This window comes from Nicotiana sylvestris, chromosome 3, assembly GCF_000393655.2.
Source record: "Nicotiana sylvestris chromosome 3, ASM39365v2, whole genome shotgun sequence".
NCBI lineage: Eukaryota > Viridiplantae > Streptophyta > Magnoliopsida > Solanales > Solanaceae > Nicotiana > Nicotiana sylvestris.
In genome coordinates, this window is record NC_091059.1 from 141831650 (window position 1) to 141845967 (window position 14318).

The 14318-nt window shown below is 39.1% G+C and overlaps 1 protein-coding gene and 1 long non-coding RNA gene across 2 annotated transcripts; both read left to right on the top strand.

The window, feature by feature from the left end:
- The first annotated feature begins 7408 nt into the window (after positions 1 to 7408).
- LOC104228803 (uncharacterized) lies at positions 7409 to 8905 on the top strand. Its single transcript, XR_711421.2, has 3 exons — positions 7409 to 7573; positions 7930 to 7986; positions 8838 to 8905. It is a non-coding gene; the product is annotated as an uncharacterized lncRNA (long non-coding RNA).
- Positions 8906 to 10520: 1615 nt separating this feature from the next.
- Positions 10521 to 14015, top strand: LOC104228802 (probable linoleate 9S-lipoxygenase 5). The gene is made up of 9 exons (XM_009781344.2): positions 10521 to 10792; positions 10957 to 11237; positions 11326 to 11566; positions 11660 to 11917; positions 12006 to 12091; positions 12183 to 12290; positions 12365 to 12669; positions 12751 to 13014; positions 13102 to 14015. The coding sequence occupies exons 1-9, from the start codon at positions 10621 to 10623 to the stop codon at positions 13853 to 13855; spliced, it is 2469 nt and encodes an 822-aa protein (XP_009779646.1). The 5' UTR covers positions 10521 to 10620; the 3' UTR covers positions 13856 to 14015.
- The last annotated feature ends 303 nt before the right edge of the window (positions 14016 to 14318 follow it).

Here is a 14318-nt window from a genome sequence, read left to right on the forward strand (position 1 = left end):
ATTTTTTTAAGAAACCTCTCTTAATATGGCTTGATTGTTGGGGTTGTTCTATATGGTTTTATTGTGTTGTTTGGATCTGTGAAGATATGGATGGAATCTTGTCGATGAGGAGATGTAGTAAAGTAAAATTTGGTGGTATGTTGGGGGGAAATTAATCTACAAAAGAGTCTATAAATTCATGGCCACAAGTTGTTCGCGTAAATGTCTAAATGAAGAATTATATAAGCTATGAGCTTGAATTTGATTTTGAATGGTTCGTATTATGTAGAAAATCATTCCTAAGGCTTTCGAGGTCTCGGAAATAGTATATAACTCCATCGACAAGGTATGTAGGGCTTTCGCTATACTTTTCGGCATGACTAGAATTCGAATAAACGTTTATCGAATTGTCTCGTTGGATTCGAGTTATTTCACCTTCAACTTATAAAGATGCTTAGACCTGATCCTTTCTCATAGATTGCTTACTCTAGAGGATATTTATGAATTCTCGGATTTCCTTGTTCCTTACTTAAAAAGAACTATAGCCTTTTTACTCGTTCTCCTTTCGACGTTCATATAAATCATGAATAAGTAACACTTACTTCAAATGTATTCATAATACATAACTCTCATGTTCTTAGTACTTGTTGTCTCGTAGTAAAAAAAAAATTTTAGCAACAACCATGATAGTCGAGGAATAATGATGGTAGGCCACTTTGACTCTTCTTAGAATACGTCTTTTAAGGTTGGTTTCGCATTGCACCTATATAATTCATGATTTAGTATATGTATGTATTTACTTTCATTACCGAGCCACACTATAGACGGCCGGGTATGACACATATTGTGTAACCACTAATCAGTTGGTATTATCGAGCTTCACATGGCCGGGTACGATTCTACCGAGCCTTGATAATGGCCGGGTATGTTATGGATATTATAGCCCCACAGAGGAATTTATTATTATATAATGTGATATATTATAAGTAGCAATAGTGAATGACGATTTCACGAGCATACATTTATATCCATGTTGAATTTTAGTTTCCTACCGAGGCTAGTTTCAGAATTCAAATTGTCTCTATATCTCTTCTCTTGTTAATTACATTTTTCATGTTACACTTGTCGCCCTACATATTCAGTACATATTTCGTACTGATGCATTTTTATGCGCTGTCTTCATGCCCACAGGTTCGGATAGACAGAGCGGCGTGCCTCCTCAGTAGGACCCCCAGGATCAGCATTGGGTTTCGCACTCCACTTCTTCGGAGTTGCTGACTTTGAGTCCATAGGTATTATTACATATGTATATGTGTGGTTTTGGGCATGTCGGGGGCTTTGTCCCGCCCTGTTGAGATTGTCTTACACTCTTAGAGCCTTGCAGACTAGCGGTCATTGTATATATATATTGTTCGTATGGCCCTATCGGCCTCCTGGATAGCTGTTATACTGTTGTTGCAGCCTTGTTGGCCTAGGTTATATATATATATATATATATATATATGTCGTGTTGGGTATATATATATATATATATGTCGTGTTGTGCTCTTTTGCCTGCAGGTTATTATATTTCAGATCATATCTCATGGTTGGTTCGCTCGGGCCTTCGGGCATCGGGTGCCAGCCACACCTCCCAAGGTTGGGGTGTGACAAACTTAGTATCAGAGCAGGTCAATCCTAGGGAGTCTGTAAGTCGTGTCTAGTAGAGTCTTGTTTATGGTGTGGTGTGCACCACACTTATAAACATGAGGCTGTTGGGCATTTAGGATTATTATTTTCTTCTTGATCTAGATCGTGCAATAGAGCCTAATCATAAGTGTTTATTCCTAATTCTCTTTTTGTTTACCTTCTCAGTGATGCCTAATACTACGAGACGACAAGTGGCTATGAAATTTATTCAAAGGTTGGATGAGGAGGCGGGAGAGGGCACAAGTCAGGTGCCACTTGCTAATGTAGATCAACATGAGCCACAGAATGAGGTTGATTCTCAGGCTTCCGGGGCAGCACCCCCACCACCCCCGGAAGGGCGTAGAGGAGCTAACATACCTCCAGTCCTTCTCCCAGTTGTTTCTGATCAGGACCTAGACATGCGGAGTGTTGTACAATTGCTGACTCGAATAGTAGCCTCCCAGGCCCAACACCAGACCCTCGGTATTGCTGATAGGTCCGTGAGTGCAAGAGTTCGGGACTTTATCAACTTGGATCCTCCAGTATTTACAGGGGTTGATCCTAATGCTGACCCACAGGATTTTCTGGATCTTATGCAACGGACCTTACAAATTATACATGCCACGGATATTGAGTCAGTGGAGTTTACTTCTTATAGACTACGTGATGTTGCTGTGACATGGTATGAGACTTGGAAGCAGACTTGGGGGCCTAATGTGCCACCAGTGACATGGAAGGAGTTCTCTGAGGCATTTTTACAGAAATATTTGCCAATCGAGCTTTGAAGAGCCCGACGAGATAGGTTCTTACACTTAGAATGGGGTAATATGAGCATTCGGGAATATAGAATGTAGTTCAACTCTTTGGCTAGGTATGCTCCTACGATTGTTGCTGATATGAGTTATCAGGTACACCAGTTTGTTAGTGGTTTGGGGGCACATTTGATAAATGAGTGCACTACAGCTTCTCTAAACCAAGGAATGGATATTCCTCGTATTCAAGCATATGTACAGGGTCTAGAGGATCGCAATAGGCAACAATGAGCCAATCGAGAGCATGATAGAGGTCAGCAGAAGAGGGCGCGGTTCGCAGGTAACACAGGAGAGTTTCGAGGTGGATTTAGGCCATAGTTTCCCCGGCGTCAATCTTATCCAGTAGCCAGTGCGCCGCCACAGTTTCAGGGACAGCGACATGATCGGACCACTTATTCTGGTCCAGGTCAGAGTTCACGTACCCTAGGTCCACAGTTTAGAGGCGAGTTCAGTCAGATGAGGCTTCAGTTTCCTAGATGTGATCGATGTGGCCGAAATCATTTTGGACCATGTCGCCAGGGTTCTGATGCATGTTATGCATGTGGACAGCCAGGTCATATTATGAGACATTGTTCGATGACAGGTGGAGGGGGTATGGCTCAGCCGACGGCATCTGTAGGGGCTTCTTCTTCTTCTTCAGTACGTCCTCCTAGGCAGAGTATGCAGACATCAGCTGGCAGGGGTAGGGGAAGATTTGGCGCTTCTGGTTCAGGAGGTCAGCAGAATCGCATATATGCTTTATCGAGTCGTCGGGATTTAGAGTCATCTCCGGACGTGGTTACAGGTATACTATACGTCTTTTCTATCGATATGTATGCCTTGATAGATCCTGGTTCTACATTGTCGTATATCTCCCCATTTGTTGCTAGTAAATGGGATAGAGAGCCTGAATTGTTGCATAAGTCATTTGAGGTATCTACGCCAATGGGTGAGTCTGTTGTAGTTAGACGGGTATATCGAAGTTGTGGCGTGAAGATTCATGACCGCCATACGTTAGCTGATTTGCATGAGCTAGAAATGGTTGATTTTGATATCATTATGGGTATGGATTGGTTGGCTTCTTGTTATGCCAATGTAGATTGTTGGACAAATATTGTTCGTTTTAATTTTCCAGGTGAGCCTATTATTGAATGGAAAGGTGATGCTGCAGCGCCTAAGGGAAAGTTTATTTCTTACCTTAAAGCTCGAAGGATGATTTTCAAAGGGTACGTCTATCATTTGGTACGAGTGCATGATATGGAGGTGAAATCTCCAACTCTTCAATCGGTTCCCGTCGTGAATGAATTTCCCGATGTATTTCCTGATGAACTTCCTGGTCTTCCTCCAGAAAGAGAAATCGACTTTGCTATTGATATGCTTCCAGCTACTCAGCCAATATCTATTCCTCCATACATAATGGCTCTTGCTGAGTTAAAAGAATTAAAAGCCCAGTTGAACGATCTTCTGAATAAGGGCTTTATCAGGCCCAGCACATCTCTCTGGGGTGCACCAGTGTTGTTTGTTCGTAAGAAGGATGGTTCGTTAAGAATGTGTATTGACTATCCTCAGCTCAACAAAGTGACTATCAAGAATAAGTACCCCTTACCCAGAATTGATGATTTGTTTGATCAGTTGCAAGGTGCCAAATATTTCTCAAAGATTGACCTTCGATCCGGCTATCACCAGTTGCGAGTTAAGGAGAGAGATATTCCGAAAACGACTTTTCGGACTAGATATGGCCATTATGAATTCCTTGTGATGTCTTTTGGTCTTACTAATGTGCCAACAGCTTTCATGGATTTAATGAATCGGGTTTTCAAGCCATTTCTAGATATATTTGTAATTGTTTTCATTGATGATATTCTGGTATATTCTCGATCAGAAGCAGAACATGAGGATCATTTGCGTGTGGTGTTGCAGACTTTGAAAAATCAGAAATTATATGCTAAATTCTCCAAATGTGAATTTTGGTTGAATTCAGCGGATTTCCTTGGGCATATCGTTTCCGATAAAGGTATTAAGGTAGATGGTCAGAAAATTGAAGCAGTACAAAATTGTCCTAGACCCACAACTCCTACGGAAGTTAGTAGTTTCTTGGGCTTAGCTGGTTATTATCGGAGATTTGTTGAGAACTCTCTTCTATTGCTGCTCCCATGACAAAATTGACACACAAAGCCGTTAAGTTCCAATGGTCTGATGCATGTGAAAGGAGCTTTCATGAGTTGAAGAAACGCTTAACATCGGCACCTGTTCTAGCACTTCCTGAGGGATCTGAAGGTTATGTGGTATATTGTGATGCATCCAGGGTGGGATTGGGATGTGTTCTAATGCAGCATGGAAAAGTTATTGCATATGCTTTGAGGCAGTTGCGGAAGCACGAATACAATTATCCGACTCACGATATTGAGTTAGCAGCCGTTATATTTGCCTTGAAAATATGGCGTCATTATCTTTATGGTGTTCATGTGGATATCTATACAGATCACAAAAGTTTACAATATATATTTAAGCAGAAAGACTTGAACTTGAGACAAAGAAGATGGCTTGAATTGCTGAAGGACTATGATGTGGATATTTTGTACCATCCGGGCAAAGCGAATGTGGTAGCTGATGCGTTGAGTCGCAAATCCATGGGCAGCTTGAAGCATGTAGAAGTTGGGAAATTAGAAATGACTAAGGAGATATATCGATTGGCTAACCTGAGTGTGCGGCTACATGATACAGGTGACCAGGGTGTAGTAGTCCAAAATATTGCGGGGTCATCACTGGTAGCTGAGGTAGAAATGCGTCAATTTGAGGATCCGGAGCTAGTCAAGATTAAAGAGAGCATCCCTTTTCAGAAGAAGCAGTTGTTCGAGCAATCTGATGATGGAATTCTAAAATATAAAGGCCGATGGTGTGTACCTAATGTTGGGGAGCTTCGTAAGCAAATTATGACAGAGATGCACCAGTCTCGGTACTCAGTTCATCCTGGTTCAACCAAAATGTATCATGATCTTCGTCAGCTATACTGGTGGAACGGCATGAAGAAAGATATAGCCACATTGTGGCTCAGTGTCCCAACTGCCAGCAGGTTAAAGCTGAACACCAGAAACCTGGAGGGCTACTTCAAAATATTGAGATTCCAGCTTGGAAATGGGAATCGATTAATATGGATTTCATTACAAGATTGCCCAATTCTCGCCGTAAGTTCAATTCTATTTGGGTCATTGTGGATAGGCTTACGAAATCAACTCACTTTCTCCCAGTTAGGACCACCTATTCAGCTGAAGACTATGCGAGCCTGTATATCAAGGAAATAGTTCGGCTACATGGAGTTCCGTTTTCTATTATATCTAACAGAGGTGCCCAATTTACAGCTAATTTCTGGAGGTCCTTTCAAGAAGGTTTGGGTACCCTTGTTAACCTTAGTACAACATTTCATCTGCAGACCGACGGACAAGCCGAACGCACTATTCAGACACTCGAAGATATGTTGCGAGCTTGTGTCTTAGACTTCAAGGGAAGTTGGGAAGATCATTTACCGCTTATTGAGTTTGCCTACAATAACAGTTATCACGCCGGTATTCAGATGGCACCTTATGAGGCATTATATGGGAGGAAATGCAGATCTCCTATTGGTTGGTTTGATGTTAGCGAGACAAAGTTGCTAGGACCCGAATTGGTACAGCAAGCTGTAGAAAAGGTAAAGTTGATCCAGGAAAGGTTGCATACAGCTCAAAGTCGACAGAAATCATATTCAGATAACCGACGTCGAGACTTGGAATTTGTTGTGAGAGACTGGGTATCTTGAAAGTATCGCCTATGAAGGGTGTAATGAGATTTGGCAAGAAGTGAAAACTCAACCCTAGATATGTCGGTCCATATCAGATTGTTCAGAGAATTGGGCGAGTAGCCTACAAACTTGACCTGCCACCGGAATTAGAAACAATCCATCCGGTATTTCACATTTCCATGCTTCGCAAATTCTTAGATGATCCTTCTTGCATCAGCCCTATTGAGGATATTGAAGTTTCCGAGAACTTGTCATATGAAGAAATACATGTTGCCATTCTTGACCGTCAAATCCGTAAGCTACGGACTAAAGAGGTAGCCTTAGTAAAAGTACTTTGGAGGAGCAATAATGTAGAGGAAATGACATGGGAGGCCGAGGAGGACATGAAGTCCAGATACCCTCATTTATTTGAGTTTTTAGGTGATATGCTTGAGACAAATATGGCAGGAGTTGCACAGATATCAACCAGTGACAACTGAGGTAATTAAGTTACGGCTAACCTTCTTACTATCATTATTGTATAAGTAAATGGCCGTGTGAGGCCAAGTTGATGTTATTATGATGATGTGTAGCCCTGTGTTGCCTTAGATATGTATGTTGGGCTGATGACAGGTTTTGCATAGTCCAATTTATAAAGGAAACTCTAGCGAAATTTTTAAAAAAAAAATTCAGAAGTTAGGTTAACCGTTAACATTCGAGGACGAATGTTCTTAAGGAGGGGAGAATGTTACACCTTGTGTATTCGGTGTTATCATACTGTAAATGGGATAATTCGATAGGAAGATAATTTCTATAAGATATTTAAATGATGCGATAGTTATACGTTAAGATTGGAAGTTATTTGAGTTGTGATTAAAAATTCGACAAAGATCGCCGCAAGTTACGGGTTTAAATTTCACTGGAATTTAGATAAAATGTTGATGAGCTTTTCTCTCAATATACTGGGAGTTATGGTGTGTTCTACCTACAGAATCGAAGGTCTATGAGTCTAGTTTCCAACGCAACAAACCGTTCGTTAATAAAACTTTGGAGTAGAGAGATATTAACCTTTTCGTACAGGGGTGCACACTGTTACGGGAACAGTGTGCTTAGTCGGGTTTAGTTTAAAAAAATTTATTTAAGTCATTCTTTAAAACTGAAACCCCTGTGTTTTATCCTCTCCAAAACAGAACCAAAAACCTAGGGATTTCCTCTCAAACTTCTCCCATCCATCTAGCCAAGCATAACAACAATTTAGTCATCCTCAAGATGGAGAACACCATGGTAGCTTCGGAATCGTGAATTCTTCGGTGTTTCACTTTTCATAGCAAGACTCCGCCTTGAAGTAATTTCGAATTTTGAGTAATTCTGGTCACATAAGGTATGATTTAACTTCCTCTTTGATCTTTGTAAACTTCTACCATAAGAATTCCTAAGAAATAGTTGAAACCTCTATAGAAATGTTCTTGATTTTTTTAAGAAACCTCTCTTAATATGGCTTGATTGTTGGGGCTGTTCTATATGGTTTTATTGTGTAGTTTGGATCTGTGAAGACATGGATGGAATCTTGTCGATGAGTAGATGTAGTAAAGTAAAATTTGGTGGTGTGTTGGGGGGAAATTAATCTACAAAAAAGTCTACAAATTCATGGCCACAAGTTGTTCGCGTAAATGTCTAAATGAAGAATTATATAAGCTATGAGCTTGAATTTGATTTTGAATGGTTCGTATTATGTAGGAAATCATTCCTAAGGCTTTCGAGGTCTCGGAAACAGTATATAACTCCATCGACAAGGTATGTAGGGCTTTCGCTATACTTTTCGGCATGACTAGAATTCGAATAAACGTTTATCGAATTGTCTCGTCGAATTCGAGTTATTTCACCTTCAACTTATAAAGATGCTTAGATCTGATCCTTTCTCATAGATTGCTTACTTTAGAGGATATCTATGAATTCTCGGATTTCCGTGTTCCTTGCTTAAAAAGAACTAGAGCCTTTTTACTCGTTCTCCTTTTGACGTTCATATAAATCATGAATAAGTAACACTTACTTCAAAGGTATTCATAATACATAACTCTCATATTCTTAGTACTTGTTGGCTCGTAGTAAAAAAAAATTAAATATTTTAGCAACAACCATGATAGTCAAGGAATAATGATGGTAGGGCACTTTGACTCTTCTTAGAATACATCTTTTAAGGTTGGTTTCGCATTGCACCTATATAATTCATGATTTAGTATATGTATGTATTTACTTTCATTACCAAGCCGCACTATAGTCGGCCAGGTATGACATATATTGTGTAACCACTGATCAGTTGGGATTACTGAGCTTCACATGGCCGGGTACGATTCTACCGAGCCTTTATTATGGCCGGGTATGTTATGGATATTATAGCCCCACAAAGGGAGTTATTATTATATAATGTGATATATTATAAGTAGCAATAGTGAACGACGATTTCACGAGCATACATTTATATCCATGTTGAATTTTAGTTTCCTACCGAGGCTAGTTTCAGAATTCAAATTGTCTCTATATCTCTTCTCTTGTTAATTACATTTTTCATGTTACACTTGTCGCCCTACATATTCAGTACATATTTCATACTGACGCATTTTTATGCGCTGTGTTCATGCCCACAGGTTCGGATAGACAGAGCGGCGTGCCTCCTCAGTAGGACTCCCAGGATCAGCGTTGGGTTTCGCACTCCACTTCTTCGGAGTTACTGACTTTGAGTCCATAGGTACTATTACAGATGTTATGTGTGGTTTTGGGCATGTCGGGGGCTTTGTCCCGCCCTGTTGAGATTGTCTTACACTCTTAGAGCCTTGCAGACTAGCGGTCATTATATATATATATATATATATATATATATATATATATATTGTTCGTATGGCCCTATCGGCCTCCTAGATAGCTGTTATACTGTTGTTGCAGCCTTGTTGGCCTAGGTTATATATATATGTCGTGTTGGGCTCTTCTGCCTGCAGGTTATTATATTTCGGATCATATCTCATGGTTGGTTCGCTCGGGCTTTCGGGCATCGGGTGCCAGCCACACCTCCCAAGGTTGGGGTGTGACATAAATATTAGGACTTCCTATACAGCCTAAATAAAAATAGATTTGATAGTCATACTTATAGTTGATCTCAAACTCCTAAATTGTAGGACAAAATAATTAAATGACGAATTTGTCCAGTATGAAATTTATTTTTAAAGAATAAAAAAAAGCGAACGACATTTCATTAAGGAGTTTTGTGCTTTTAATATAATATATAGATAGATATATAAGGCTTGTAAACCAATTTAAAGGTCATTAAACACAATGACCTATCAAGAGACCAGAAAGGAAAAGTTGAGAAAAAACTCAAGGACCTATTAAGAGACTTGAAAGGAAAAGTTAAGGAAAAACTTACACTTTGAGAAATAATGAACATCTAAATCCAATAATAAAGTTTAAAAAAAAAGCAAATGAAAAAACTTACTTTGAGATAATTATAAAATATATGTAAAAAAAAAAATTACAAAATATAGTACTAGTATTACATACAAGTTCCTGCAGTAGCATATGAAGAAGGGATTTAATCAATATTCAAGTTGAACATTCCTAATCCTAATTCCCATTCTTCAAGATAATAAATGGAAAACTTTTATCATGTATTAGAGTGTATATCGTGTATCATATGTACTACTATTAGAGTGTATATTGTCAGGGGCGGATTTACGCTTACCGAAACGGTGTCATGCGACACCGCTTCATCGAAGTATATATATATTAATACTGTACGGAAACGGATAATTAGGAAAAAATAACTCCATTTGATATAAATTTTTTCTTGGTGTGTTGGTAATGTGTTTGATTTTTCTCTAAGAGGTCAAAAGTTCAAACCTCAACTACCACATCTTTCTTTCTCAAATATTTGAGAGAGCCTTTGTAGTTAAAAATTGTGATGAAGTAGAATTGAACTCAGGACCTTTTCTAACTTAAGAATCAACAAAACAATAGACTAAGACTATTTTTTGTCTAAAAGTATGATAATCAAAGTTATATTCCAATTCTTTTATAAATTTTAACACCGCTTACAAAAATTTCTGCGTACGCCATATTCAATCGCACATTTAATGTAAACTAAGATAAATGTCTCTACTAAATACACACTTACCAAGTCTCTGGTAATTGAATTAAGTTCAAAGTAGTTGTGACTTAGAATTAAGGAGTATTTTAAAATTCATGAAACACTCAAGTTCCAACACTTTCACATTTATGAAACTGTATTGACTGGATTCCAATCGTCACATAAGACTAGCCAGTTTTCACCTATAAAATCAGAGCACCTTCTACTGTTTTTTTTATTAAGCCTAATCCGAAATCCTTGGTTAATCACTCCATTGCAATATTGGCTTACTGTACTTTACCAAAGTGATAATGGCATCCACTGACAAACGTGAAATCAAAATGATAAATGGCACTGTTCTGCTCATGAAAAAGACACCTTTGGACCTTGGTTCTTCTCAACTATTAGCTCCACATGAAACTTATGAAATTCTTGGACATAAGGTCATCCTGCAGCTAGTTAGCTCTGTCCATGGAGATCAAGGTTTGAACTTTTTAAATACTTTTCAAAAAAAATTCACTCCATTTCTCATCGTTCAATCTAGTTATATTCTATGTAGCTAGTGTGTTAGTGCTCCAGATAAGTGTGACTATATGCATTTTCTTTTGAATTTGTGGATTAACAATCATGTTTTTATATTGTTGAAGGAAAAACTTTGAAAGGGGAGCTTGGGAATCCTTCACATTTAAGAGATGAGAACAAATCAGGCAGTGAATCGAAGTTTTGTGTCATATTTGAGTGGGATCATGAAGTTCTTGGAGCTCCAGGTGCATTCATCATCAAGAATCTTAATACAAGTGAATTCTATCTCAAGTCACTCACTCTTGAAGCTAGTGATCCAAGTCAAGACACTGTGCAATTTGTCTGCAATTCTTGGGTTTATCCTGCTGAGAAATATAAGTCGGACCGCATTTTCTTTGTGAATCAGGTACAAGCAAAATGATTCAAATTAGTGCTATAGATCAGATAATTTTCTCATTCTCCATTTGATAATTTCTTTTCATGATTGGCAACAGGCTTGGCTTCCGAGTGAAACTCCTGCAGCATTGCGCGTGTACAGAGAAGAAGAGTTGCTCTTGTTGAGAGGAAATGGAACTGGAAAGCTTCAAGAATGGGACAGGGTTTATGACTATGATTGTTACAATGATCTTGGAGATCCAGACAATGGTCCACTTTATGCCAGACCAGTTCTTGGGGGTTCTGTAGAGTATCCTTATCCGCGAAGAGGAAGAACAGGACGACCACCATCTAAGGCTGGTAAAGTCTTTCAATAAAAGCATTTGCACTATTTTTAAAACCTATATACACATATGTACCCCTATTTGTTTATTTTTACACTTTCTTGGACAGATCCTAACAGTGAAAGCCGGCTTCCACAAATAGCTAGCTTTGCAATTTATGTCCCGAGGGATGAAAAGTTTTCGCCTTTAAAGATGACAGATGTCCTAAGTAATTCACAGAAAGCCATTGCGCAAGTCTTTGCTCCTCAGCTTGCTTCTTTAGGAAATCTCTCTCTCAATGAGTTCAACAGCTTTGACGATGTACTGAAAGTGTATGAACCTGGAACTCCAGGATTTCTCAAGTATCCAACACCACATGTTATTAGAGGTAATTTTGGATCAGACTTTCAGTTGAGTCATTTCTGTAATAATTCAATTTTTGTTGTGTTCTCTAAAATTTTAATTTGGTGAAACAGAGGAGAAGTCAGCTTGGATGTCAGATGAAGAATTTGGAAGAGAGACGTTAGCTGGATTGAACCCTGTGTGCATAACTGGTCTAAAAGTATAGTCTTCCAGTTTTTTTTTCTAATTCTTCTATCTTGTCTATTGTCCGAGGAATGGAGTAGATGACATTCTATTCATTTTTGGTACAGGAGTTCCCCCTGACTAGCAAACTGGATCCAAAAACTTTTGGTGACCAAACAAGCAAAATAACCAGAGAACAAATACAGAATCAGCTAGATGGAATGACCATTGAACAGGTAAGTGACTAAACGGGTTATTGTTTCTTGCTTTGGAATGAATCTAACTCAAATGTACATTTGCTACTTCTTAGGCCATGGAGGTGAACCGACTTTTCATGCTGAACTACCATGACATTGTAATGCCATATGCGAGGAAAGTTAACACTTCTCATTCAAAGATTTATGCCTCAAGAACTGTGCTCTTTCTGCAAAAGGACGGTACTTTGAAGCCACTGGCCATTGAACTAAGCTTGCCTCATCCAGATGGAGATCAACTTGGCGCTATAAGCAAAGTATTCACTCCAGCTGAAAACGGTGTTGAGGGTGCCTTATGGCAAATTGCAAAGGCATTTGTAGCAATTAATGATTCTGGAGTTCATCAGCTTCTCAGTCACTGGTATTTCAAACTAACTGAAGTCTATGCAGTTTATTCTGTTACTGAATATTTGTTTGATCACACGTCTAATGTTCTTCACAGGTTACGTACTCATGCATCAGTTGAGCCTTTTGTGATTGCTGCAAATAGGCAGCTAAGCGTGCTCCATCCTGTCTATAAGCTTTTGCATCCTCACTTCCGTGATACTATGCATATCAATGCCTTGGCTCGACAGGCTGTGCTTAATGCTGGAGGTATTGTTGAGAAGACTGTTTTCCCAGGACCATTGTCAATGGAGTTAACATCTATTGCTTACCGGGACTGGGTTTTCCCTGATCAAGCTCTCCCTGCGGAACTTGTTAAGAGGTAACTCGCAACTTGGTGTGCTAGTTTATCTACTATGTAATGATTTCCTAATGTAATACTGCTTTTTTGTGTACTGTTTTTCTTCAGAGGAGTGGCAGTCGAAGATCCTTCATCCAAACATGGTGTCCGCCTACTTATTGAAGACTATCCTTATGCTGTGGATGGACTTGAAATCTGGTCAGCAATCAAAAGTTGGGTACAAGAATATATTTGTTTGTATTATAAATCAGATGACATGCTTCAAGTGGACACTGAACTTCAAGCCTGGTGGAAAGAACTCCGTGAAGTAGGACATGGTGACAAGAAAGATGAGCCTTGGTGGCCTAAAATGCAGACACGCCAAGAACTCATTGACTCAGTGACTATCATTATCTGGATGGCTTCTGCTCTTCATGCAGCTGTTAATTTTGGGCAGTACCCTTATGGAGGCTTTGCACCAAATCGCCCTGGTATGAGCCGAAGGCTTATTCCCGAGCCAGGAACTCCTGAGTATGAGGAGTTGAAGGTGAACCCTGTAAAGGGATATCTGAAGACAATTACACCACAGTTCCAGACTCTGATTGGAATATCTGCTCTCGAAGTTTTGTCAACACATACTTCTGATGAAATTTATCTTGGCCAGAGGGATTCTGCTGAATGGACCAAGGACAAAGAAGCGCTGCAAGCATTTGAAAGGTTTGGAAAGAAGCTTGCTGAAATTGAGGAGAATATTACAAAGATGAACAATGACAAGAAGTGGAAGAACAGGACAGGTCCTGTTAAGATGCCATACACATTGCTCTATCCGACAAGTGAACCAGGACTCACTGCCAAAGGAATTCCAAATAGTATTTCAATCTAAGTTATTTGCTAAAATGTTCCCAGTGATATCATCACTAGGTTTATGACAGGCCTCTAAACTAAATAGGCTCTGTCTAGCTATCGCGTAGCTTTATAATGCTAAACCATCTTCTGTTTTGGTTTTATAATTATAATATGAGAAATGTCTCTCTCCTTAGTTACATTTGTGGTTTATCGGTTTCCTTGTTCTCCTTTTGAACTTGACTGTAGCACCAACTCTGAAATTCAATTGCAACATTTTGGGTGTTTTCAATGTTAAATTGAAAACAGGAAGGACATGCAAACTTATTCATAACTATTTCAGAGAATTGGTTTGAATGCCCCTTCAATTGTAACTAATTCCTTACCCTGCAACCTATTCTCATTTCTTAAATAGAAAGACGTCAAAAAATGTATCATATAGTTAAGTTGAAGGAAGAAGAATTAAATTTATTTGCTTAAATTTATTGAAAGAAACAGACATG

Coding starts and splice junctions, on each gene's coding strand:
- LOC104228802 (XM_009781344.2), top strand. CDS start 10,621: ATGGCATCCACTGACAAACGTGAAATCAAAATGATAAATGGCACTGTT. Junction 10,793..10,956: donor CTCTGTCCATGGAGATCAAG/GTTTGAACTTTT, acceptor ATATTGTTGAAG/GAAAAACTTTGAAAGGGGAG. Junction 12,291..12,364: donor ATGGAATGACCATTGAACAG/GTAAGTGACTAA, acceptor GCTACTTCTTAG/GCCATGGAGGTGAACCGACT.